The 27,809-nt window shown below is 36.4% G+C and overlaps 1 protein-coding gene and 3 long non-coding RNA genes across 6 annotated transcripts; 1 reads left to right on the forward strand and 3 right to left on the reverse strand.

Moving 5' to 3' along the window:
- Positions 1-6,908: 6,908 nt before the first annotated feature.
- Positions 6,909-7,826, reverse strand: LOC136262934 (uncharacterized). Of its 3 annotated transcripts, none has more exons than XR_010704397.1 (4): positions 7,749-7,826; positions 7,368-7,687; positions 7,168-7,315; positions 6,909-7,116 (listed from the first exon to the last, which is right to left on the reverse strand). It is a non-coding gene; the product is annotated as an uncharacterized lncRNA (long non-coding RNA). The 3 variants fall into 3 exon arrangements; XR_010704398.1 differs by lacking the exon at positions 7,749-7,826 and having other exon boundaries at positions 6,909-7,003; positions 7,062-7,116; positions 7,368-7,724; XR_010704396.1 differs by lacking the exon at positions 7,749-7,826 and having other exon boundaries at positions 7,368-7,719.
- Positions 7,827-10,045: 2,219 nt separating this feature from the next.
- On the reverse strand, positions 10,046-27,612 carry LOC136264760 (collagen alpha-1(V) chain-like). The gene is made up of 14 exons (XM_066059531.1): positions 25,801-27,612; positions 25,661-25,738; positions 25,399-25,590; positions 25,283-25,336; positions 25,192-25,227; positions 25,016-25,069; positions 24,904-24,954; positions 24,693-24,759; positions 24,545-24,633; positions 24,438-24,482; positions 23,183-24,306; positions 13,327-13,555; positions 12,975-13,028; positions 10,046-10,708 (listed from the first exon to the last, which is right to left on the reverse strand). The coding sequence occupies exons 1-14, from the start codon at positions 25,858-25,860 to the stop codon at positions 10,121-10,123; spliced, it is 2,721 nt and encodes a 906-aa protein (XP_065915603.1). The 5' UTR covers positions 25,861-27,612; the 3' UTR covers positions 10,046-10,120.
- LOC136262935 (uncharacterized) lies at positions 11,037-11,845 on the reverse strand. Its single transcript, XR_010704399.1, has 5 exons — positions 11,793-11,845; positions 11,580-11,646; positions 11,432-11,520; positions 11,325-11,369; positions 11,037-11,197 (listed from the first exon to the last, which is right to left on the reverse strand). It is a non-coding gene; the product is annotated as an uncharacterized lncRNA (long non-coding RNA).
- On the forward strand, positions 15,233-15,713 carry LOC136262936 (uncharacterized). Its single transcript, XR_010704400.1, has 3 exons — positions 15,233-15,308; positions 15,359-15,397; positions 15,451-15,713. It is a non-coding gene; the product is annotated as an uncharacterized lncRNA (long non-coding RNA).
- Positions 27,613-27,809: the final 197 nt, after the last annotated feature.

Genomic DNA, 27,809 nt, shown 5'->3' on the forward strand with positions numbered 1-27,809 from the left:
AACTTCAAATGGTCAAGTTACGCATGAGCAGGTATAATTCTAAGTGTTCATGTGAACAGCTGTATAGCAGGCTATAAGTTCCACTTTATAATTGAAGGGGCCAGTGGCAAAAGGGACAAGTGCCATTTGAAAATTCACCCCATGGTGGGAATTAAACACAATTTTGGGACATGATTGAATTATTGTAGTATTTGCTAAAAATTGATTTGAGACTGCCATAAACGTTTAAGTACTCTTAGTGATAATATTGTAGCCATTCTAATTTTTAGAAAATTAAAAAAAAATTAAAATGGCACATGTCCTCTTTTTCCACTGACCCCTTCAATTGCATATGCACTGCCTGTTATGGTGAAACAATGATATATTTGTGGTCAAATAGTGATAAGTGAACTTACTTTATATATTTGAACACTTAGAAACATCTATTTTAGGTCATGTACATATCTACGTTAATTTTATATCCAGTGAAGTCATACTTCGAAGTGTTTATTAACACTTGATTGTATGATACATAGCTATTGCCCTGGCAGTAACTGCTACACAGTCTGGTAAGGTGTGTAATTATCACTTTTGTGTGTACAAATTACAGCAAATGTAGCAAAGAATTGCATAGGTAATACAGCATCAGCAATTTAAGCTTGTTATTAGCCCTAGGTAGCTAAAGCCATATTTAAAGTGCCTGCAAGTCTTTCACAAGGATAGAAGCCAGTTATTTCACAGCAGTTGTAGATTGTTATATGTAGTTATTGACACTAATCCTTAGCTTTGCCTTGGACTCATGTTGATATTCTACCTCTACTGTGATATATCTTATTTTTGTGGCAATGAAAATGTGTTTCATTTAGCTAATCGTTGACCAATTACCTCCTCTCACACAGCTATGGAACATTAGCAGTTGTACTGGTACAGTGCATATCAACATGCATTTTGACCACTAATAATATAAGTCCTGTACAAAATGTGGTGATGAGGAGGATGCTTGAAGTATCCTCTTGCAGCCTTACACAGGAAGTGTATAAAGTATGTGAATCCATACATTAAATGGTGAAACAATATATTAAATTTCCCAACATTCTTACTAACTGAACATAATATACGTAGAATAGGTCTAGTATTTACGTATGTAGCTTTGTAGTACCAGATGATCTGTCCACCTTGTCCTATACTGGTGGTATGACCAGTAGCTAATTAGTATGAAACTGGTGTCAAATTGTAATATTTTAGCAGGGATCCACACTGAGCCACTAATTTTCTAGTGTACACACAACATATGCAATATTTATAAATACACACACAAATTCATTACATAATTATATACATGGTGAATACCCTTGTTCACTGCAGCAACTGCCTTGCTGGAATGTACATAACTAGTTGTGTAGTGGACTATGCACTTTAGTGTACAGTAAATGAGAACAAACACGTCACTAATCTACACATTTAAAAATGCTGAATGAAAGTATGGCTACTTATTATAATATGTGATACTATAGGTGTGCTTTGTTGTGTACAAGTATACTCGCAAGAATTTATGACCCATACAACTAGACTGGAAACATATGAACTACTTAGCTATACCCATACGTATATAAGATGATTCAATACATCTTGATCTTCATTGTTATTTTTGAAGATGTAGTTGTATGGAGTATATCAAAACACTACCATAATGCCAAGCATATAGTGTAGTATATTATCTCTACCATATCACACTTAGTGTGCAGTAACTGCATGAAGGTATTTCATCTTTCCGTTAAAGCAGACAACTGAAGCACAAGCAGAGCTGAAGAACTAGCTATAATGTGTTCATTGTTGTCGTGGTGATGATTATTAACTTAGACAAGTTTACACAATAAAAATCATGAAGTTGTTTCAAAGAATAATGAGATCAGGGGCGGATCCAGAAGCTGGCAAGGGGAGGGACACAAACAGGCTGTAGGTGGCTGGGGAGAGCAGATTCTATAGCTCTTGTTAGTTGCTGTATTTATTGAAGTAGTAATGATCACTCCTTAGCAGGTTGATTTTTGGCATTATGGCCTTTGCAGATATTTGTGAAGTCTTAAAAAGGCAGTGGAAATATTTTTAGAGGTGCTTAGTACATACGAAGGTGCTGGGTAACGATTATGACAACTGTTTTAACTTTGGTTTCAGGTGAGTTTACAGTGGTAATATGCAGTTTCATAAATTATTAGAAGTTGATTTTTTTTGTTGGACAAGGTGAGTAGTATTTCTGTCACAAGAAGTATGGCTCTCCACAGAGGATGGGGGGATTTGCCCCAAATGCCCTATCCCGGATCTGCCATTGGAGATAATCAACTAATTACATGCCAGTTGTGTCTCATGGTTATCATGTGATAGAAACATGTATGAGAACTTGATCCTAATTAAGAATTATAAACATTCTACATACATTAATTTATTAGTGTAGCTAATACTGATCATCATACTGCCAATTGTCAGTAATGTTGCACATTACCGAGTTTATACTATGTATTTTTACAATAATGTATACATACAGATTTATATGGATGCATAAAAAATATTATTAACCATTGGTCCCGGTAATAGCTTTATGATATTGCACACAAGTGATTGTACAACTTTAAGTCTGCATGATACATTGTCATTAGGCACAACAAATGTGACTACACGGATGTTGTATTGAGGATAGAAGAAATGTCTTTCTTTGGCTGTGAACAACCCCAAAGGAATGATGTATGTAATAACCACAGAAGTGGAGAGACTACGGGATTTGAAGAATTTAGCAATGTATGTCTTATGTTTTTAGACATTTCACTGGAATTTTGTTTGAAATCCACAAGGTAGCTATACAATTCATTGTTGAAGTTTGCAGCTTGGTATTTCAAAAGTAAAGAAAAACCTGCATAATTCAAAAAGTGTCATTGTTTATTAGCTATATATTACCATTGACAATTTAAACCACAAGCTAAAAGAAATACACATATACATACATATGTGACCCGGTCTGCGAAAAGGGCTCTTATAGCCTTTCCAATTGCATATATACGGTAACCCATAACTTGACTGGTGAATATGGTACAAGCCTACAATTTGGTCACTCAACAACCCTAACCTGGCAGTAGCTGTGGGTGTAATTACATGGTGATAGCGTTAGTAGATTAGGAGTTACGATTAGCCAAACATGGATAATTGGAAAGGCTATAAGAGCCCTTTTCGCAGACCGGGTCACATATAACTATATTTCTCCAAATGCTTACAATACATGCATAAAATGTTTTATATCACAACATTATACCATAACTTATATATACCATGTCTGCAGCTGCACACAATAGTTCCACTTCTCAAAATAGTTAATTGTCAAACTTGAATGTTCATCTCAAAATATATATATAATGTATTTGTATGTACATATGTTGTGAAAAGGGGTCTTCCATATCACATCCAATTTACCAACTTTGATGACACATAACTGATTGGAAATGGTTATATTGACTTGAACTTTGGTCAGTAGTGAGCACCAACATGGCTTAGTGGATGGAGAAAATTTCAGGATTGTGTTTCTTTACTTTTTAAATCATAGAATTGGATGTATGTGGAAGATCCCTTTTTGCAAATCCAGTTACATAAAATATGGAATTCTGTCCTTGATAGCTAGTACCAAGAGTTCATAATATAAAAAAGAGAGAAGAGTGTCCTACTGCAGTATAGTAGTGGTGTGCGATATCAGGATTTTTATTTCGATATGTTATCGATACGATATTGGGGTAAATATCAAAATTTTGATACGATTTTCGATAATTTTTAATTGTGTGGGTGGTGTAATTGCATAGGCGGCCGATATTTATAAATATGCTTGAAATACACTTTACACACAAAATATTGCATAAAACTAATAATAAGCCTAGGAAACTGGTAGACAAGCTTTTAAAGTGGCTAGATAGTACAGAACCAACCTTCATTTCTAGCTAAATGCTGTAGATTTATCGAAATATTCTTCGATAATTATCGCAAAATATTACCTTTTCGATAAATATCGAAATCTGCTAAAGCAGTATCGAAAATCGATACGATAACGATATCGACAAAATTATCGCGAAATCGATATTTTTTTGATATATCGCACATCACTACAGTATAGCCTGCACAAATGCGAATCTCAAAGTTATGATGCAATACCTATAGTCACTTTCAATGTGCTTGTTGGTCAGGTCTCTACTCAGCATTAAGTTTCAATGGCTGTTGTAGTTATGGCTTCAATAAGCAGTCCACTGATGTCATTGTCAATACTCTTTAACACTGTATGTGTTGACATGATATCCTAAAGAAATCAAAGTTTTACTGTATTACTTCGAGATATACGTTTGTACAGGCTATACTGAAGTAGGACACTCTCTTCTCTTTTTATATTATGAACTCTTGCTAGTACACATACATACTGTACATTGTTTGAGACAGACTCATATGCACTTTTATCTGTTTCCTGTCAATTAGATATAAAAGTTGTCTGTGATTACTTAATGGTAATACTCCCACTTGCCTTTATATGTATATTAATAACTATCACTTATTGGGTCACTACAGCTACAACATAATCCAATTGGTTGCTTTTACACATCCTTAGTAGTTGGCAGTACTGGAGTTCATGTCCATTCTATATTTTCATTCACAGAGTACTGGTATACAGGTATATGAAGATCATAAATTGTACAGGAAGGATGTCTTATAATTATACAGAGTTAGTATTATAGAATAAAGGAAACAACTTGGACAAATGAAATACGTATAATAGATAACAAGCAAACATGATTTCAACTAGACTTTCCTTATGCAGAAGTGCAACGTTAAGATAAATTCTACACCCAAATACAGCAGAGGTGTTAAGCATGAAATTGGTTTAATACCAGATAAGTATGTTACATGAAGTGAACCATTAACAACTTAAAAACTAGAATTGTCTAGTTAGATGTGTTGCTGCTTATTCACACATTCAACAAACAAACGCTGCACTCACCAACCTGCTGGAATAGCACCAGCTTTGAAGTTACAACATTAAGTTGTTGGTCTAACAAGTTCAATAACATAAAATTGAGAAGTAGTTGTTGATCTAACTTTATTCAACAACGTGCATAGCTGTATGGCTACAAACATACATACAACTAGACAGTATTATAGCTGATTTATTAATTGCTATCTTATAGAAAATTGCAATAACAGTGGTATACAGTGGTGGTGATAGTTTCTTCACTTTTACTTATATTGCCCATAAGTCTATTTGCAATATTAGCTAAGCATACTCTTCAGCACCTGAGTGTATCTCAATGGGCTGCACACATTAGGTACGGCATTATAAGTCAAAAGGTAATATTGTACAAATAATACATTTCGTGTTTTAGTACAAAATCTTTTACTTTATAGTCATAAGACTTTAATCCCAGACTTTTATGACTGCGTGTGTATGCTGGTATGTAGACTAATGACAATAGAGGTGTTTCACCTTTTGCTGAAACATGACACTGAAACACAAGTGAAGTTGACATTGGGAAAGATTGTGTTCATTGTTGTGGTGGTGATGATGATTAAGCCAGATGTGATTGCTATGGTAACCAGGAAGTTGTATAGAAGAATAATGAGATTGTGTAAGACTATGGATAGGAATTGATACTGAATGAATACCATACTGATGTAATGGCAGCTACCACACTAGATCTTTTTACTGTATAGTATTGTATGCTATGCCTTAAGTATAAGTATATATATAACAAGTCTGTAAATAATCAACTATTCCCCCTCAATGTTTTTCAGTGTTCTAAAAATGTGACAGGTTATCGTGGACATAATATTAGTCGCCTATTTATTCCCAGAGTTACCACTAACTTTGGTAAAAGAAGTTTCTTTTATCATGGAATGATTTATGGAAGAGTTTGTTGTACACATAGGCGGCGGAAAGGGGGGGGCTAGGGGGCTAAAGCCCCCCTCGGTCTGCTGAGGGGGGGCTTAGCCCCTCCTCAGAATGATATCACACCGAAATTATCTTTCTTGGAGTGGGGCTGAAAACCGTGATAAAGATCGAGATGCTCTAATAGAGCAGTCACTCTAATAAAGTAGTCAGTGTGTAGCGAGCTATAAAAAAGGATTTTTATGTAGTTTATCAGCTAGAAATGGTAGCTGGTGAGGTGAAAAGCTCTTGTCAGTTGGTTGTGACTTTTTTTTTTTTGTTGTTGTTGTTTTTGGTCTCACCTTACCAAACTATAGAAATAAGTCTGGGTCAGCCCAGCCCCCCCTCATATCAACTACTTCCTCCGCCGCTGGTTGTACAGGCTACCACTTTGTCATCATTTTAAGTATTTGCATTTTAATTAAGTATCTTGTTTGCTGGTGTGTATATTTGTGTTGTGTATTTTTGTATGCTGTCAGTGTGTACAGGGTTCCACTGAAATCAGCTTAAGCTGAGTGGACTCCCTGTTTAAATATTACAATTACAATACACTAGAGCTCTCAATTCACATCAAATGGAACCTCACAATGCTTAGCAAGAGGTCATGGTATACATTATCAACTCCTGTTCCGAGGAACTACTGTACTTATCTTAATCCACATTGCAGATTCTCCTTTTTGAAAACCTCAAAAAGTATAGCTGGTATAAAGGGTCATTGTTACCTGTAAATCCAATTGGACTAGAATCACAGCACCAGATTTTTGTATACCCGGCCTCAAATTCAGTCAGTTCCTTCATAATAGCTTAGCAGTATTGATTAGGCATAGCCAAGCCTGTCAACAATACCAACTATGGATAATCATACTGATGTACCCAACATGCCTGATATATCTATTTCTCAAGCTGGAATATACCAATTACTTACATCACTTGATGAACACAAGGCCAGTGGACCAGACCGTATATCACCTTACATCTTAAAGCACTGTGCAGATGAAATAACACCGATATTACATATAATTTTTACTCAATCTCTATCTACAAGTCTTTTACCAAATGACTGGCTAAAACCTAATATATGTCCTGTACATAAAAAGGGTAGTCGTAGTAATGTTGCTAATTATCGTCCTATTTCATTAACCTCCATTTGTGCTAAAGTCATGGAGCATATCATACATCACTCTATCATGAACCTCCTGAATCAGAACAACATATTAATTGAAAATCAACATGGATTCAGAGCTAACCATTCATGTGTATAACCAAACTCATCACACTATCTGAAGATATCTCCTTTGCTTTAGACCACCAAAAACAAATAGACATCATCCTATTAGACTTTTCCAAAGCATTTGACACAGTACCACACCAGCGACTACTAACCAAATTAAGATTCTATGGAATTAATGGTAATAGTTACAATTGGATCCAAACTTGGCTTACTCACCGCTCCCAGTGTGTTGTGTTAGATAGCGAATCCTCAAGTCCAGTACCGGTGCTTTCTGGAGTACCACAAGGCACAGTGCTCGGACCATTAATGTTTCTGTTGTACATTAATGACATTACTAAAGATATCAACTCACCACTCCACTTGTTTGCTGATGATTGTCTACTTTACAGAGTTATTAACAGTGCAGAAGATGCCAACATGCTTCAAGAAGACCTGAATAGGTTATCAGAATGGGCAAACACCTGGCAACTTAGATTCAATGTTAGTAAATGTACTGTCATATGTTGTACAAGATCCTTGACACCATTCAATCACGTCTATACCCTCAATAATCACATCTTAAATCTATCTGATCAACATACTTACTTCAACAGTTACTTGGGAGTAATCCTTAATACATCACTATCTTGGTCACCACACATTTCTAATATTGTTACTAAAGCATCTAAAACACTTAATTTCCTGAAACGTAAGGTATATGTGGGTATCATGAGTCACTTAGGTTAAAAACATTCCTATCACCTAATAATGTGACCCCAATTTTTCATACTACTTGTAGGCAAAGGTGTAACCATAAACTACACTATCCTAAAATTTCAAAACTTATCCTATCATGTGGTGGGCTGTATGATCATTTCTCTAAAGTACTTTATGTGCTCCTATTATGAGTCATATGTGCTCCTATTATGAGTCATATGTGGTCCTATTATGAGTCATATGTGCTCCTATTATGAGTCATATGTGCTCCTATTATGAGTCATATGGGGGTATTATGGGTCATAATATTCATTACTTCATAAATTAATTATTTTATATTCAATTATGGTAAATGTTGTGGAAATATTTACAGGCACTCTAATGGCATTCAAAACACCATGGTTGACTTGCTTTTTGCACGTTATATCTTCATGCTCCTTACTACATGGTAAGAGGTACATGTAGCTAATCCAGAGCAGTATTCCTGCTTAATGAACTAAGTTATCTCTTAATTGGATTTGTGGTTAGCTTATGATCACTGTCTATGTTGATCTGAAGTACTATCATTCATTTCTTTCTAAATCTACAGGATTTAACCCTCTGAGCATATTTTAAGCTATGCGACCCTTAATACAACCTGACCCAAAATATCAGCATATACCTTAACTTAAACAAATGTTCAGAACAAGTTAAAGAATCTGCTTATCTAACAATGGTCAGGCCACAACTAGAATATGCATCTGACGTCTGGGACCCTCACCAAACTGGAGATATTGTAGAGCTAGAAAAAATACAACGAAGAGCAGCACGCTGGGTAATGAATGATTATGGTAGACTTAGTTCTGTCACCTCAATGTTAAATCAGCTTTCATGGCCAACTCTCCAGACTCGCCGCAAATTATCTCGACTACAAACTTTACACAAAATTTTTTACCAACAAATATCACTTACAATTCCTCCATACTACCTACCAACATCACGATCCACGAGACAGTACCATCTACTGCACTACATCTTACCACATGTATCTACCACAGCACACCACAATAGTTATTTTTCAAGAACAATTAATGATTGGAACTCCTTACCAGTAGATCTTGTTGAAGTTGCAGATGCTGACATTTTTTTAGAACTGGACTACAATCATTATTGTACTTGTGTTACATGCATTCGGGCAAATCTGAGCACACCAGCAGGGCTGACTGCTCAGTAATAATAATAATCATAATAATCAAGCCCAAAAATGCCTTCAGAGTGACCCCAAACTCTTCCAACAAGCTTCTATGGAATTTTAAAAAAATTCTTATTTTCTACTGACTAGCTAACTATTTAACCAACTAGCTAGCTCAGTGATGCCTTCTGAGCCACGCATAACTCGACAATGGATAAGCTAGGCTACGGGCTTGATTTTTTCACTGTTCGACGTCGCTTCATCCCGAGACGTGCCTTTTCTCCAACCGCAGTACGTGCAATGCACGCATCATTCTTCACCTCTGTCACGGCTTCAATATATAGAAGCTACTCCACTCGGAAACATATAAGGTAGAAACTAAGGGAGGTGGGTAGCTGGCAGCCACGTAGCACAGTGGCTATGACCCTGCTTCACATGTTGGAGCTCCCGGGTTTGTTTCCTGGTCAAGGATTTTGTATTGTTGTTGTTTTCATTTCAGGACCCTTTTTTGTCTTAGTTTTATTTTCTTCACATGACTGCCGGAACAATAGCAACAGCCTAAAGAATAGTCAATAATCGGTTGTTTTGTTCACAACTATTCAAATAGTAAAAATGCTATTGTTTCAGCACTATTACTGAGGAGCCACACAGCCTAGAATCTAGGATTACCCAGTACTTTAAAATTTCATTTTTTTTAAATTGCAATTGCACTTGCGTGTAGCTACATGTGCTACTACAGAATAAATATTAAGGGTCACTGAGTCAGTTAACAATATTATTGAATAGCTAGTGAGCTGGTACATAGTAAGTCATCTTTGTCAATGACTTACCGAGTACCATATGTACAGTAAGCACTCTGGTCAATGAACCAAATCCAACCAGTGTAAAGTCACAATTATTAATGTGATTCCTGTACAGTTACCAAAGCCATGTAACCATGCATTACATGTAAAAACTTTATATGAACGCCAACTATTTTTATACCAACAGCAACTATGTTTATAGTGTTTAAATTCATTACAGTATTTTATTTAAAAATATGTACAGTATCCGTGTTCATAGAAATATAAATAAACATTTTTTGTAGTTCAGTAGTACAGTTCTAGTGGTTAGGATTGTAGCAGCAGCTCCTTGTAGCTACAATATTTGCCAGTTGGTCTAGTCGTAACTTGTACTCATCCAACTGCTCTTGAGTGATGTCATCATCACCTGGTTCTCCTCTTTCTCCTTGTGGTCCAGGTGCTCCTCTCATTCCCTTCTCTCCATTCACTCCAGGATAACCAGGTACACCTGGTACTCCATCAGGACCAACAGATGGTGGACAAGTTTCTCCTTTAGCACCAGGATAGCCAACACCACCACGAGGACCTTTGTCTCCCTTTTCACCAGGCACTCCCTTCTGTCCTTTAAGTCCTTGTGTAGGACAAGTTTTATAGGTGTTATTTCCAGGTGGTCCCCTCTTACCCTTTTGACCTTTAGGACCAGGTTTACCATCTTGTCCATCATGTCCATTTGGTCCAGGATAACTTTGGCTACCGGGGTCTCCTCTGGGTCCTGGTGAACCGGCATATCCCATTTTTCCTTTCTTGAATGGACAATACGAGAAGAAATGGCTGCAAGGACTGCCACCTTCATAATCCACATAGTATTTGCATGTTGTGTTGTCATCATTGGTAGTTCCAACATCACATCATTCCCTCACTTCAAAACTTATAGCATTAATTGCTCTTTTAAGATTTGAGTCATAGTCTTGTCCAAATCAACATTGGTAGAATGATGAGCGGAAGGTGGCAATGTATCAAGTAGTTCTTCTGCACGTGTGGCAATTTCAATGTTACCCTGAACTCCTGGAAGGCTGGGATATCCAACAGGACCAATATCTCCCTTTAATCCATCTTTTCCTGCTGGACCACGTATTCCCTTGGTTCCTGGTCTACCAATGAGACATTGAACATCATCTCCGGGAGGCCCCCTGTAACCTGGATATCCCTGGTCCCCAGGTTCACCTTGTTCTCCTTTCTCTCCTTTAACTGCAGGAGTTTCTGTACATTGTTGACATTGTTGGAACTCTCCAGGATAAGCCTTAGGTCCATAAAGTGGTCCCTGATTTCCAGGTTTACCAGCAACTCCATGTTTCCAGGTACTCCATTGTATCCTTTAGGTCATCACCCATCTCTCCCTATTGTAGTAATAGTATAACATCTATGTACTATTGGTGTATTAATAAGATGTGTTATAGTTACACAATGGTTATTGTGTATTGACTGTCTTATGTCTGTATACATGCTATATACTTGTTCACATACCTTTGGTCCTTGTGGTCGTTCAGGCTCATGTTCTCCTTGTACAAACTAAATATGTTGAAAGTATGCAATGGACAATTGTTTGGTTGTTGTAATATTGTAGAACTCACCGTGCCTTATTTAGGACAGTTGTATTGTGATGTTGTACGAGTGTTTACATCACGTGTTGCTCTCTTTGTTGATGTGACTTGATATCCAGCTATTAGGGTAAATGTATTCATCACTATGTCTCTGTCAACCATTTTGTATCATCCATACCTGCCTTACAACATGACTGTAGCTGAAGTCCAAGGTAATTTACCAGATTATCAAATTGTTTTTTGATCTGTAAATTGATACCAAACATCATCACAACTAACACAGTTATTTGACTATTGTCTATATTGTGCTAATAGTATACATTATGTAAATACAAAAACATAATGTGAATAATTATGGTGGACGAACCCTTACAAACTCACTATAGCATACCTTCCAAAGTCCTTTGGTACTACCTTTCTGTCCCTTGGGACCACGTGGACCCTGTAATATTACCATAAATTATAACAATAATATTATATAGTTATACAACGGCCACGAGTGCTCTGCCTGATATAAACGCACGAGCCTGAGGGTCGTTAGGCCCGAAGGCAAGTGCGTTTATACAGGCAGAGCACGAGTGCACGTTGTATAACTGTTATGTACCACTCACCTAATAGGTGGGGAGAGTCTCACAAGACAGCTGTAACACTTATAAAGGCCAGGTTTCTAACATCGATTGTGGGTAACCAAGCCGGACGTTGCGATGACGTCCCCCCTGCAGTACTGCAACCACCTGAGACATTGAAAGCTAGTACGCTATGGGTTATATCACTAACCTGCATTCACTGTTCGACTCTCATTATGTAGTGCTCAACATGCCAGCGTGATCACTCAATCGCCATATAGACTAAGCGCCAGACTAATCGCCATAGTGATTCCCTCGAGCGAAAAAAGTAGCTAAATAGACGTTTTAAGTAAACAAAACCCAACTACTAAACGATACTAGTCTAATTCTTACTATTCACACTGGCTAAACTCGAATCTGGTGGCATGACAAAACTGGTTACCACAATCGAACGTAAAGGTTAGTATTATTTAGAATATATTTGTTTTATTGAGTCATTGTCGAAGTGGACTACAGTTTAATCTGGGCTAAGATGGCACCAGATTAGTAAGGTGTATAAGTACGTTTATATATATGTAGACTAGAGTTGTGGCCACCCGTGTTGGCTTTTTCGATCGCCATTGGCTGCTTGTAAACATTAATATACGTATTGGTGACGTTATGGCCCACAATCGACCTTTACATGTCAGGCTATAAAAGAATTCGAGTGATCTGTGAAGTGTCCTTCCACCTATTAGGTGAGGTGTCGTAGTGGTCTTCGCCACCGGCACTTGTGCTATGCTGCACAAAACCGCAGCCAGTGTAATATCTGTATATTGCACTGCGGTCGGTGCATTATAACTTATAATGCACTCGTTGTGGTCTACAAAACCGCAACCAGTGCGTTATAAGTTATAATGCACTCGCTGCGGTCTGCAGCAGTGCAATATACAAATTATGGCACTGGCGGTGCCTTTGAACTGCCCACGCAGAGTGGTACATATGAATATAAATTTGTATTCACTCACTGGATCTCCTGTCATTCCAGGTTCACCACAAGGACCCTCATCACCAGGGATACCCTGTAGATAACAAATTAAATATTAACAGATAACAAGATAATAGAGGATCATGTAATGTCATTTGTATGTATTTACAGCTATTGATTGTTAAAGGCCACACATGTAATAGGTACTGTACTTACAGGATATCCAGGTGGTGCATGCAGGCAACATTTTCCCTACAGGGGATCAATTGCAAATAGTTCATTAAAATAGTATTAGGGTAGTAGTTACCTTTTCTCCTTGGTAACCTTTAGGACCACGAACTCCTTTGTATCCAGTACTAAACTTTGCTAAAGCGATATTTGTAGTACAACACCTTATGTCCTGGTTCTCCCATTTCCCCTTGAGGGCTGGTTTGTCCATCAGTGAGAAGACATTCTCCTTTAGGACCACGGGGTCCAGGATAACCTTGGTCACCATCATCTCCCTTTTGTCCATAAGCTCCATTAGTACCTGGTCGACCTGACCTACCACGAGGTCCATCATCACCTGGATAACCTTTAGGCCCCAACAGTGGTGGTGGCGGTGACAGAGGAGACACATGACTACACATAACATGTAATAGCTAGTGTAGTGTGTACCTGTGGTCCTGGTAGTCCAGGGTTTCCACTGAATGTACTGTTTGTACAATTACCACATGATGGGTGAGTAGGATTATCCTATAGTGAATAATGTGATCAATATGGTGACTAGTGTAAGAACAATTGACTTACTATTGCTGTAGCTAGCAGTAGAGCAGTAGCCAAACTTGTTAGTAGAAGAAGCAGTTTCATTGTTGAGTAGCTTATTCTCTCATTAATGATGAAATTTGTCCATAGCATTGCTCCTTGTATACACATTTAGCATGTTCCAAATAAGGTAACATCCCACATTATTTAGTTTTTTATTTATTAATACTTTACAGAACTGTACAGATCAATAAACAAAATTAAACAATATTTAAGAGCTTATAACAATTAAATTACAGAACTGAAGGTCTACCAGTGTCTTGCACTGGTAGCCATAATTAATTACTTACAAATTACAATAAGCTATATAACTACAAATAATAATTACAAGGGGTAGCTATAAAGAGTACAAGTTAAAGAATAAAATAGTTTGTAGGAGCTGGAATGTTTAAACATTTGGAACAGGGGCAACGGAAATAAAAAGTACTTAGATTATTTGTTCCAGCCAACACTGTTGACCGATGGAAACTCTACTAGTGTGTACTATTTCCTATTTTCCTCTTATTGGTGCTGTGAAAAATTTTATATGTATGTCAATTGGGGTTGCTGTCATGTGACTAACACAAATACTAAAACATTCCATAGTTGAAGTACATTGCCAATAGTTTTGATTCCTCAACTGCATATATATGTATGTACATGTATCAGGTATTAACCCTGGGTCCCTTATCCAGACAAAGCCATAACAGATTTCCATGATCCATATTTATGGGCAGTGGAATAAGTAACCACCAGAAGTGACTACCCAAACAAATTGCATTTAAATAAACAATGTATATAATATATGTGCAATTGTGTACACATAGTAATGTACCTATCAATATTATTCCTACCCCCCCTCCCAGGAATAGTGGGAGAAATGGTGGGGATTAACTTTTTTTAAATTCAGCTTTTAGTTGTGCATATGAATATGTATGAAGAATGCCTACTACTTGTCAATTGTGCCTGTCTAAATATTATCATTATTATTATAGGTAATAATATTTTGTAGAACTCACATGAGTGAGTATGTTACAATAGGTGTAATAATTAATGCTAAGTTACAATCTAATGTTATTTAAATGTTCCTTAATAAAAGTATCTAAATTGTTACAATTTATAGTATCTCTTGGTAGATTGTTCCATAATCTAAGAAAAAAGCTGTACTTGTATGCGATGCGTCAATAGCTGTGTCTGCCTGTATAAATTTAAGGTCACTTCCCCTGCTGTGCCTAGCTCTATATGTTTAATAGTTAGGTATTGAGACATCCAGGCTACTATGAGTAATTTTGTGCAACATTTGAAGTCTTAGATGCTTGAAGTGTGTTTCCATGGTATTCCAATTAAGACGTAATAACATATTTGATACACTGCTAGTTATATACTTGCTACAGTATATACATGTATGTAATTCCATATATGTTTCTGCAGAGCAATTCTTTCTAGTTTATGAATGTGCATGCAACTGCATTTTGTATCAATGATCATTGAGCTGTTACAGTAGCTAAATGAAATAGAAAGGACATGCACTTCAGCGTTGTCACCTTCTGACATCATAAGGATGTGTTCTTATAACAAAAGCCACAAACTGGTGTGTGTTGTAGCTGTGTCCAATAATTGGTAATCATATTTAGTACTTAGATGCAGGAAATACAGGCAGGTACAGTCAGACACAGAGAGGTAAGAGGTGCTAACATAAAGTGTTTACCTATTTTGAAAGTGACACTTGACAGGATTGCAAATAAAGTGTAAGGCTGCCACCTCAACCCCATGTATGCAGTGGCTGTATACCTTAGATTACCAGGACTTGTAAGAATGTAGAAGTTTGGCACTTATACCGTTTGTTCCCAACCGTCTTTGGGACTATAGCAGGCATTAATTTCAAGTGTTCACATGAACAGATGTAAACATATGACTATTGGTGGCAACTCAAATAGACAATACTTTATATCTGTGGATGATGTTTCTATAATTGAACAATGTACTGAAGATTCTGAATTGGGTGTTACATTTACAAAATTTTCCTGTTTCAATTCAAGAACAGTTTAACTAATTTTTATAATTAATTTGTACTTTTACACTCAACTTTGAGTTCTGTACAATAATCACTAATTAATTAAGTAATCAATTAATTAATAGAACAGTCAGTAAATCACAAAAATACTCTAATTGAGCGGTCACTTGATTGTTGCTTTGTTGCTGAATTCCGTCCGCCCTCACCTAAAACTGATTTTCAAAGGACCAAAAACATAATTAACAATTGGAATGGCCTAACTAAACATTTATAGAATAGTTCAGTAAGTACATACGTACATATAGCTATGTGTGTGCCAGATGATCTGTCCATGGTGTCCTATACTGGTGATATGACCATCAAAACTGGTGTAATATTGTAATATTTTAGCAGAATTTGAATCCACACAGTGAGACACTGATTTTCTGGTATAGCTACACGCAACATACACAATATTTATAATACGTACACACTTGCATACACAAATTAACAGATTCATTGCATAATGATATATGGTAAATACCCTTGTTCACTGAAGCAGCTGCCTTGCTGGAATGTACATGCTAGTTGTGTAGTGGACTATGCACTGTAGTGTACAGTAAATGAGAACAAACACATACACATTTAATGAAAGTATAGTGTGTTAGTGTGCTTTATTATGTACAAGTATATTTGCAAGAATTTATGACCTATACAACTAGACTGGAAACATATGAACTACTTGGCTATACACATACATATATAAAGATGATTCAATGCATCTTGATCTTCATTGTCATTTTTGAAGATGTAGCTGTATGGAGTATATCAAGACACTACCATAATGCCAAGCATATAGTGTAGTATATTAGCTCTACTATATCACACTTAGTACATGTGCAGTACTGAATGAAGGTATCTCATCTTCTGTCAAAGCAGACAACTGAAGCACAAGCAGAGCTGAAGAACTAGCTATAATGTGTTCATTGCTGTGTTGGTGATGATTATATATTAACTTAGACAAGTTTACAGAATAAAAACCATGAAGTTGATTAAAAGAATAATGAGATCATCAACTAATTATGTGCCAGTCATGCACCATGATAGAAATATATATATGGGAAATTGATTCTAATTAAGAATTATATGTACATTAATTTATTAGTGTAGTTAATAGTGATCATCATACTGCCAATTGCCAGTAATGTTGCACATTACCGAGAGTATGTATTTTTACAATAATGTATACATACGGATTTATAAAGATGCATTTAAAATGCTATTGACCATCGGTCCCAGTAATAGCTTTATGATATTGCTCATAAGTGACTGTACAACTTTAAGTCTGCGCAATACATTGTCATTAGGCACAACAAACGTGACTACACGGATGTTGTATCTTTGGCTGTGAACAACCCTACAGGAATGATGTATGTAATAACCACAGAGGTGTAGACAAGGTGATTTGAAGAATTTAGCAATGTATGTCTTACGTATTTAGACATTTCACTGGAATTTTGTTTGGAATCCTCAAGGTAGCCATACAATTCATTGTTGAAGTTTGCAGCTAGGTGTTTCAGAAGTAAAGAAAAACCTGCATAATTCAAAAAGTGCCATTGTTTATTAGCATATATTACCATTGACAATTTAAACCACAAGCTGAAAGAAATACATATACATACATACAACTATATTTCTCCAAATGCTTACAATATATACGTACATAAAATGTTTACTATCACAACATTATACCACAACTTATATATACCATGTCTGTAGCTGTATACAATAATTCCACTTATCAAAATAGTTGATTGTCAAACATGAATGTTCACATATAGCGTATGTTATGAAAAGGGGTCTTCCACACACATCCAATTTACCAACTTTGATGACTCATAACTTCAGATTGGAAATGGTTATATTGACTTGAACTTTGGTCAGTAGTGAGCTTAGCACTTAGGTCACTTTTACCTGCTTCCTTTCAAGTAGATATAAAAGTTGTATGGGATTACTTAATGGTAGTACCCCTACCTGCCTTTATATGTATATTAATAATTATCACTTATTGGGTACAGCTACAACACAATCCGATTGGTGGCTTTTACATATCCTTAGTAGTTGGCAGTACTGGAGTTCATGTCCTTTCTATTTTCATTCACAGAGTACTGATATACAGGTATATGAAGATCATAAATTGGAAAGGAAGGATGTCTTATAATTATACAGAGCTGTAGTATAATTATAGAATAAAGGACACAACTTGGACAAAGGAAATACGTATAGATAACAAGCAAACATGATTTCAACTAGACTTTCCTTATGCAAAAATGCAACATTAAGATAAATTCTAAACCCAAACACAGCAGAGGTGTTAAAGTGTTAAGTATGAAATTGGTTTAATACCAGATACGTATGCTACATGAAGTGAACCATTAACAACTTAAAAACTAGAATTGTCTAGTTAGATGTGTTGCTGTTTATTCACACATTCAACAAAAAATGTTGCACCCATCAACCTGCTGGAATAGCACCAGCTTTGAAGTTATAACATAAAGTTGTTGGTCTAACAAGTTATAACATAAAATTGAGAAGCAGTTGTTGATCTAAATTTAATTCAACAACATGCATATATAGCTAGCTACAAACATACATACAACTAGACAGTATTATAGCTGATTTATTAATTGCTGTCTTATAGAAAACTACAATAACAATGGTATACAATAGTGGTGATAGTTTCTTCACAATATTGTCCATAAATCTACTGTATTTGCAATATTAGATCTAAGCATACTCTTCAGTACTTGAGTGCATCTCAATGGGTGGCACACATTACGTACATTACAAGTCAAAAGATAATGTTGTACAAATAATACATTTCATGTTTTAGTACAAAATCTTTTATTTTAGTCATAAGACTTTAATCCCAGACTTTTATGACTGCATGTGTATGCTGGTATGTAGACTTTGTGACAATAGAGGTGTTTCACCTTTTGCTGAAACATGAAACTGAAGCACAAGCAAAGTTGACAACTTTCACATGTTGGGAAAGATTGTGTTCATTGTTGTGGTGGTGATGATGATTAAGCTAGACAAGATTACTATGGTAACCAGGAAGTTCTTTAGAAGAATAATGAGATCATCTAAGAATATGGATAGGAATTGATTCTGAATGAATACTACTGGTGTAATGGCAGCTACCACACTAGATCTTTTTACTGTAGTATTGTGTGCTACCGTAAGTATATAATACACTAGAGCTCTCAATTCACATCAAATGGAACCTCATGATGCTTAGCAAGAGATCATGATAATTATCAACCCTTGTTAGCATACAGTGATTTCATTAAATAAGATCTGCAGTTGTTGATTGTACATGTGGAGTCTGTGCTCACACACACTAGTTGCTAAAACTATATATGACTAACTTAACTGAGAAGACATGCCAGAACCTTAAAAAATGATTTTGTGTATGTGATCCCTTTGATTTTTGTGAACTGAGAAGAGGAAAAAACTGACACTGACTCAAAAAGGTTAACAGAATACAGAAAAGTTCCAGCATCTTTATATACAACTGATGGAAAATATCTAAGAGCAAAGTTAAAAAGTAGTACATGAATATAATATGCTGTATGCATGTGGACGAGAGATGTTAAATGCATAAAATAACAGATGAATGGTTATATCATAGCAGATAAATATAGGCAGAATACATGTCATGCTATAAGAATAGGAGTGACTTTTTCTTCTAACAACATTCCAAATTGATTAAAACATATTTCTGCTCTATCTCATTCTGGTATATTATACATTTACCAGGTCTAGACTACCAGGTTTACATTTGACTACTACCTTGTCATGTAAATTATGCACAACACTTTTTTGCAGTATCCCTTATCTACCTACACCTAGCTAATAGGTGTATGTTGGCTGTACCTTCAGTACATACTACAGCTAGAATTTCCCTCTCCTATTGCTTGGTTTCAAGTTTTCTTTTTTCTCCTTTCTGCTTTTACGTATATTGACCCAAGGTATTTATAGTAAACATGTACAGCAATATTGTGTAGAGTACTACCAAATAAGGGTTGTGTATAGTCACAACATTCCCCTATTAGGTATGTTGTATGGTACACTTACTATATACACTACAAACATGTTGTAGCAGTTTAATGATATAACTACTCATGACAATACTAAATTGCTATACATTAACAGTAAATAATTGCTTACATGTCTGTTTATCCTGATTTGGCAATACATAAGTTGTGCATAAGGTTTAGCTGTTTCCTTAAGAGTATGTTAGCATAAAATCACTTTATTGAGTAGCACTTCTGGATCAATACAATGAAAGCCAATTGTACAATATGACCTTCATCCTTTTACAGAACATGCATCCAAACGTGTCTGTAATAACTTATTCTGTGTGTATTAATGCTACATAAATTATCTCTCCTTCTACTAAACTGTTATAATCTAGTCTTAACTCAGTCATCCATTATGCTAAATAGATAATCAGACTAAATCATTCAAAGACCTGCTGAAATCTGAAATTTCAATTTGCTTGTGTATCTACATACATGGAGAGGACCTCCATTATATCCAAACACCTGTGTGCCAGTTCTATTACAAGTGTGTCAGATAAGCTTATACTATACAGAGCACTGTTCAGCCAGAAAATGTTCAGTAATTGTAAAAATACTCTAATAGAACAATCATTCGTACTGTTTGGATAATCAAAGTCTGAGGAACTGCTGTATTTATCTTAATACACATTGCAGATTCTCCTTTTTGTAGCTTGTATAAAAGTCTTTGTAAATCCAATTGGACTAGAATACAGCAATTTTTGTATAATATTGTCAATCTAGTTGGCAATCTCAAAACTGGGTTAAGTTATGAAATAAAATTATCACCGAGTAAAAGTGAAAATAGTTGTAAGGCTTAATATACTGACACTTTTAGTTTTGGGTCAACTGTTTTTGACACCATCAAAACAACATTATCATACAGTATACCATAACCAAGTTTGGATGGACATATGGTTACGATTAAAAAAAGAAAAAGAATGTATTGTAAACATATAGGAATGCAAATTTAAGGCAACATGGAGCAGCAGTGAAACAATTTCTGCTGTTAAATAGCATCAAAAGTTATCAGCCAACTATTAATATATGATTTAGCATCAGAAAATCAGGAAAATGTTGGTGCTGTCATTTGGAAATTTCAGTATTTATAAATATTGCATTTCTTGCATGTACATTTGCATTTGTATTAGAAATGCAATATTATAAAATGCTGAAATTTCCAAATGATAACACCAACATTTTCCTGATTTTCTGATGCTAAATCATATATTAATAGATGGCTGATAACTTTTGATGCTATTTAACAGCAGAAGTCTTTTCACTGCTGCACCATGTTACCTTAAATTTGCATTCCCATATGTTTGCAATACATTCTTTTTCTTTTTTTTTATCATAACGTCATGTCCCTTCTTCTACAGACAAAGTTGGTAATGCCAAAAATATCACCCAAAACCAACCTCACTTCTCATTCATACACAACTTTTAGTTATCAGCTTGGCAGTATTGGTTAGGAATAACTAACCCCATAAATGTCTTCAGAATGACCCCTGAACCAATTAAGTGCAGTTGCACAAAACAAATTTGATACAACCAAATCACTTAAAGAGGGTAGCCTAAAACTCCATTAGTGCACAATCTATGTCTGAAGAGCTTTTGTGATAGTTTGTAAAGTTGTCGAAGTTTCATGAAATGCAACTTCATTTCTATCTAACTCTGAAGTTTCAAGCCAATTCTTTTCAGTAACTTGGGCTTATTGCTAAGCTACGTACTTCAGTTCCAACCATTATTCACCTTGTATAGTAGAAAAATTCTGCACTTTCATGATACAGCATGAAAAGTAGTGAAAAGCACACCTGTGGCTGCATTCTTACCTACTACTAGTAAGTCATTTTTTTTGTTATCAATAAGATTGTAAATCATATAGAACGACATGTACTGATGTATGCATAACTCCTTTACTCATTTTACTAAGACATTTATTACAATAGCACATATTGCTGAAGATTTATCAGTAATCATCCTGCTAGGACCTGCAGGAGGCTACAGAAATCATGTGAAGCAGTGTTAGTATAGTGTTAACTTGAAACTAACACTACACTGAATATGCAGATCCACAGACAGCTTATACAGTCTAGGAAAGTTATTGAGTACTGCAGACATAGGCGGATCTGAGGGGGGGCCAAGGGGTGCTGTGCCCCCCCTGGCCCTTCCTTTGCCCCCCTTGGACTCACAGTACTATATTGATACCAGAAACTGGAATCATGCATTCATACTGTATTCAGAAGTATAGAAAGCCAATGGGTAAATAGAAGACAACAGTTATAAATGTACTTTACAGTTATACTGTACATTATAAAGAAAGTAAGTTTAAGTTTTTGTGCCAAGATCGAGATACTCTAATAGAGCAGTCACTACTCTAATAGAACAGTCACAATTCTAATGTCATAACAATGCTAGCTACACCTTTATATTTTGATTTATTACACTTTACCATCAAACAGGTTTTATCTCAGATAGGCTAACTAATCTTTATATACATTGCAAGCATACACGTTTTAGCTAAATGTTACCAAAAATGCTCCCAAATTCAAACCTAGGAGGTCTAATTTTAAAAATTTTTCTCTAACTACAATCTTACAATTGTATGTCTATCATTCATCCAGCTATACTGAATATAGTTATACAACTGAATATAACCTGTGTACTAGAATTCCTCTTAGTGGAATAGATGCTGTTGTACACTAAAACTTCTTGCCCCCCCTTGGCCCCCCCTGACAGTGCCTCCTAGATCCGCCTATGACTGCAGAAATGATTATTTGGATATTTAACTACTCGGTTGGCATGTGCTTAAAGAATAATCAAATAATTGGTTGTTTTGTTCACAACTTATATTCCTATGGTAAAAATGCTATTCATTTCAGCACTATTACTGAGGAGCCACACAGCCTGTAATCTATGATTACCCAGTACTTTAAGATATCTTTTAAAAAAAATTATAATTACACTTGTGTGTACATGTGCTACCACAGAATACATATTAAGGGTCACTGGGTATAGGATGGATCAGTTAGCAGTTGAATAGCTAGTGAGCTGCAGTCTAGCTGGTACGTAGTAAGTCATCTTTGTCAATGACTTACTGGGTATCATAGCACTCTGGTCAATGAACCAAATCCAACCAGTCTAAAGTCACAATTATTAATGTGATTCCTGTACAGTTATCAAAGCCACATAACCATTACACGTAAAAACTTTATACGAATGCCAACTATTGTTATACTAACAGCAACTATGTTTATAATATTTAAAGTATTTTATGTAAAAATACGTACAGTATCCGTGTTCACAGAAATATAAATAAAGATTTTTTGTAGTTCAGTGGTAAAGTATTAGTGGTTAGGATTGTAGCAGCAGCTCCTTGTGGCTACAATATTTGCCAGTTGGTCTAGACGTAACTTGTACTCATCCAACTGCTCTTGAGTGATGTCATCATCACCTGGTTCTCCTCTTTCTCCTTGTGGTCCAGGTGCTCCTCTCATTCCCTTCTCTCCATTCACTCCAGGATAACCAGGCACACCTGGTACTCCATCAGGACCAACAGATGGTGGACAGGCTTCTCCTTTAGCACCAGGATAACCAACATCACCACGAGGACCTTTGTCTCCCTTTTCACCAGGCACTCCCTTCTGTCCTTTAGGTCCTTGTGTAGGACAAACTTTATAGGTGTTATTTCCAGGAGGTCCTTGTAATCCAGGTGGTCCCCTCTTACCCTTTTGACCTTTAGGACCAGGTTTACCATCTTGTCCGTCATGTCCATTTGGTCCAGGATAACCTTGGTTACCGGGGTCTCCTCTGGGTCCTGGTGGACCGGCATATCCCATTTTTCCTTTCTTGAATGGACAATATGAGAAGAAATGACTACAAGGACTGCCACCTTCATAATCCACATAGTATTTGCATGTTGTGTTGTCATCATTGGTAGTTCCAACATCACGTCGTTCTCTCACTTCAAAGTTTATAGCATCAATTGCTCTTTTAAGATGTGAGTCATAGTCTTGTCCAAAACAACATTGGTAGAATGATGAGCGGAAGGTGGCAATGTATTCAAGTAGTTCTTCTACACGTGTGGCATTTTCAATGTTACCCTGAACTCCTGGAAGGCCGGGATATCCAACAGGACCAATATCTCCCTTTAATCCATCTTTTCCTGCTGGACCACGTATTCCCTTGGTTCCTGGTCTACCAATGAGACATTGAGCATCATCTCCAGGAGGTCCCTGAGGTCCCCTATAACCTGGATGTCCCTGGTCTCCAGTTTCACCTTGGTCTCCTTTCTCTCCTTTAACTGCAGGAATTTCTGTACATTGTTGACATTGTTGGAGCTCTCCAGGATATCCCTTAGGTCCATAAGGTCCTAGTGGTCCCTGATCTCCGGGTTTACCAGCAACTCCATGTTTTCCAGGTACTCCATTGTATCCTTTAGGTCCCTGACTACCATCATCACCCATCTCTCCCTATTGTAGTAATAGTATGACATCTATATACTATTGGTGTATTAATAAGAGGTGTTATATATAGTTGCACAATAGTTATTGTGTGTTGACTGTCTTATGTCTGTATACATGCTATATACTTGTCCACATACCTTTGGTCCTCGTGGTCCTTCAGGCCCATGTTCTCCCTGTACAAACTAAATGTGTTGAAAGTAGGTAATGAACAATTGTTTGGTTGTTGTAATATTGAAGAACTCACTGTGCCTTGTTTAGGACAATTGTATTGTGATGTTGTACGAGTGTTTACATCACGTGTTGCTCTCTTTGTTGATGTGACTTGATGTCCAGCTATTAGGGTAAACGTATTCATCACTATGTCTCTGTCAACCATTTTGTATCATCCATACCTGCCTTACAACATGACTGTAGCTGAAGTCCAAGGTAGTTTACCAGATTATCAAATTGTTTTTTGATCTGTAAATTGATAAAAAACATCATCACAACTAACACAGTCATTTGACTATTGTCTACATTGTGCTACAAGTATGCATTGCATAAATACAAAAAAACCCTGAATAATTATGTTGGATAAACCCTCACAAACTCACTATAGCATACCTTCCAAAGTCCCTTGGTACTTCCTTTCTGTCCCTTGGGACCACGTGGACCCTGTAATATTACCATAAATTATTACAATAATAAATATGAATATAAAGTTGCATTCACTCACCGGATCTCCTGTCATTCCAGGTTCACCACAAAGACCCTCATCACCAGGGATACCCTGTATAAAACAAATTAAATATTAACAGATAACAAGATAATAGTGGACCATGTAATGTCATTTGTATGTATTTACAGCTATTGATTGTTAAAGGCCACACATGTAATAGGTACTGTACTTACAGGATATCCAGGTGGTGCATGCAGGCAACATTTTCCCTGCAGGAGATCAATTGCAAATAGTTCATTAAAATAGTATTAGGGTGGTAGTTACCTTTTCTCCTTGGTAACCGTTAGGACCACGAACTCCTTTGTATCCAGTAACACCCTAAGATGACAATGATAAGATGTTAAATAAACTTTGTTTAAGTGATGTTTATAGTACAACACCTTATGTCCTGGTTCTCCCATTTCTCCTCGAGGGCCGGGTTGTCCATCAGTGAGAAGACATTCTCCTTTAGGACCACGGGGTCCAGGATAACCTTGGTCACCATCATCTCCCTTTGGTCCATAAGCTCCATTAGTACCTGGTTGACCTGACCTACCACGAGGTCCATCATCACCTGGATAACCTTTAGGACCCTACAGTGGTGGTGTTGAAGGAGGAGACACATGACTACACATAATATGTAATAGCTAGTGTAGTGTGTACCTGTGGTCCTGGTAGTCCAGGGTTTCCTCTGAATGTACTGTATGTACAATTACCACATGATGGGTGAGTAGGATTATCCTATAGAGAATAACATAACAATGTGATCATTATGGTGACTACTGTGAGAACAATTGACTTACTATTGCTGTAGCTAGCAGTAGAGCAGTAGCCAAACTTGTCAGTAGAAGAAGCAGTTTCATTGTTGAGTAGCTTATTCTCTGATTAATGATGAACTTTGTGCATAGCACTGCTCCTTATATACACATTTAGCATGTTCCATATTAGGTAACACCCACATTATTTTAGTTACACCAGACAACACTGTTGACCAATGGAAACTCTACTAGTGTGTTACTATTTCCTATTTTCCTCTTATTGGTTGCCACTGTACTGGGAAAAATTTTATATGACAATTGCTTGGTCTAGGGTTGCTGTCTTGTGACTATATAGCTAACACAAATTGGACGTATACTAAAATCATTCCATAGTCGAAGTACATTGCCATAGTTGTGATTCCTCAACTGCTTATATACGTATGTATGTACATGTATCAGGTATTAACCCTGGGTCCCTTATCCAGGCAAAGCCATAACAGATAACCACAATCATATTTATGGGCAATGGAATAAGTAACCACCAGAAGTGACTACCCTAACAAATTGCATTTAAATAAACAATGTGTATGTACAATTGTACACATAGTAATGTACCTATCAATATTATCCCTACCTCTCCCTACTCCCTCCTAGGAATAGTGGGGGAAATGGTGAGCATTGACTTTTTGAAAAATCAGCTTTAATTGTATGAAATATGAAGAATACTTAATATCTTTACTACTTGTCAGTTGTGCCTCTCTAAGTCTTACTTGCTATATACATGTATGTAATTCCATGTATGGTTCTACAGAGCAATTCTTTCTAGTTTATGAATGTGCATGCAACTGCATTTTGTATCAATGATCATTGAGCTGTTACAGTAGCTAAATGAAATAGAAAGGACATGCACTTCAGCGTTGTCACCTTCTGACATCATAAGGATGTGTTCTTATAACAAAAGCCACAGACTGGTGTGTGTTGTAGCTGTGTCCAATAATTGGTAATCAAATTTAGTACTTAGATGCAGGAAATACAGGCAGGTACAGTCAGACACAGAGAGGTAAGAGGTGCTACCATAAAGTGTTTGAAAGAGACACTTGACAGGATCCAAATAAAGTGTAAGGCTGCCACTTCAATCCCATGTAGCAGCTGTGTACCTTAAATTACCATGACTTGTAAGAATGTGGAAGTTTAAGATATAATGGACACTTTTACTGTTACTACTACTGACTAAAAGATGAAAAATGTTAGTAGTAGTAGTCCTACTACTATTACTGACTAAAAAGATGTGATAAAATGTTTTGATTTTATCATGTATTATAATAATGATAATGTGTTTGGACTGACCTGTCACCTAGCTATAGTGTTTGATCCTGATGATAAAGGTGTCTTGGTTTACTTGTGTGACCTTTTGCAAAACAGTCTTTGGGACTATAGTGAAACCTGTTAATCAGGACACTTGAAAGTGCGGATACCTATGTAATCTGGACACTTGGTAATGGTCCCAAAGTATCCCTTAGCATATAAACTGACCTGAAAAGGTAGAACACCTTGATAATCAGGACAGTTTGGTTGGTCCCAAGGTGTCCTTAATAGACGGGTTTCACTGTATTATCAACTTCAAATGGTCAAGTTATGCATGAGCAGGTAGTGTTCATGTGAACAGCTGTATAGCTGGCTATAAGCTCTGCTCTATAATTGAAGGGGCCAGTGGCAAAAGGGGACAAGTGCATGGTGGGAATTAAACACAATTTTGGGACATGACTGAATTACAATTATTGTAATATTTGCTAAAAATTGAGTTGAGACTGCCATAAACTATTAAATACTGTTGTTTATATTAGTGCATGATAATATTATATGGTTAAAACAAGCCATTCTAAATTTTAGAAAATGAAGAATGGCGCATGTCCCCCTTTTCCACAAGGATAGAAGCCAGTTATTTCACAGCAGTTGTAGATTGTTATATGTAGTTACTGACACTAATCCTTGGCTTTGCCTTGGACTCATGTTGATATTCTACCTCTACTGTGATATATCTTATTTTTGTGGCA

This window comes from Dysidea avara, chromosome 8 (genome assembly GCF_963678975.1).
Source record: "Dysidea avara chromosome 8, odDysAvar1.4, whole genome shotgun sequence".
Lineage (NCBI taxonomy): Eukaryota > Metazoa > Porifera > Demospongiae > Dictyoceratida > Dysideidae > Dysidea > Dysidea avara.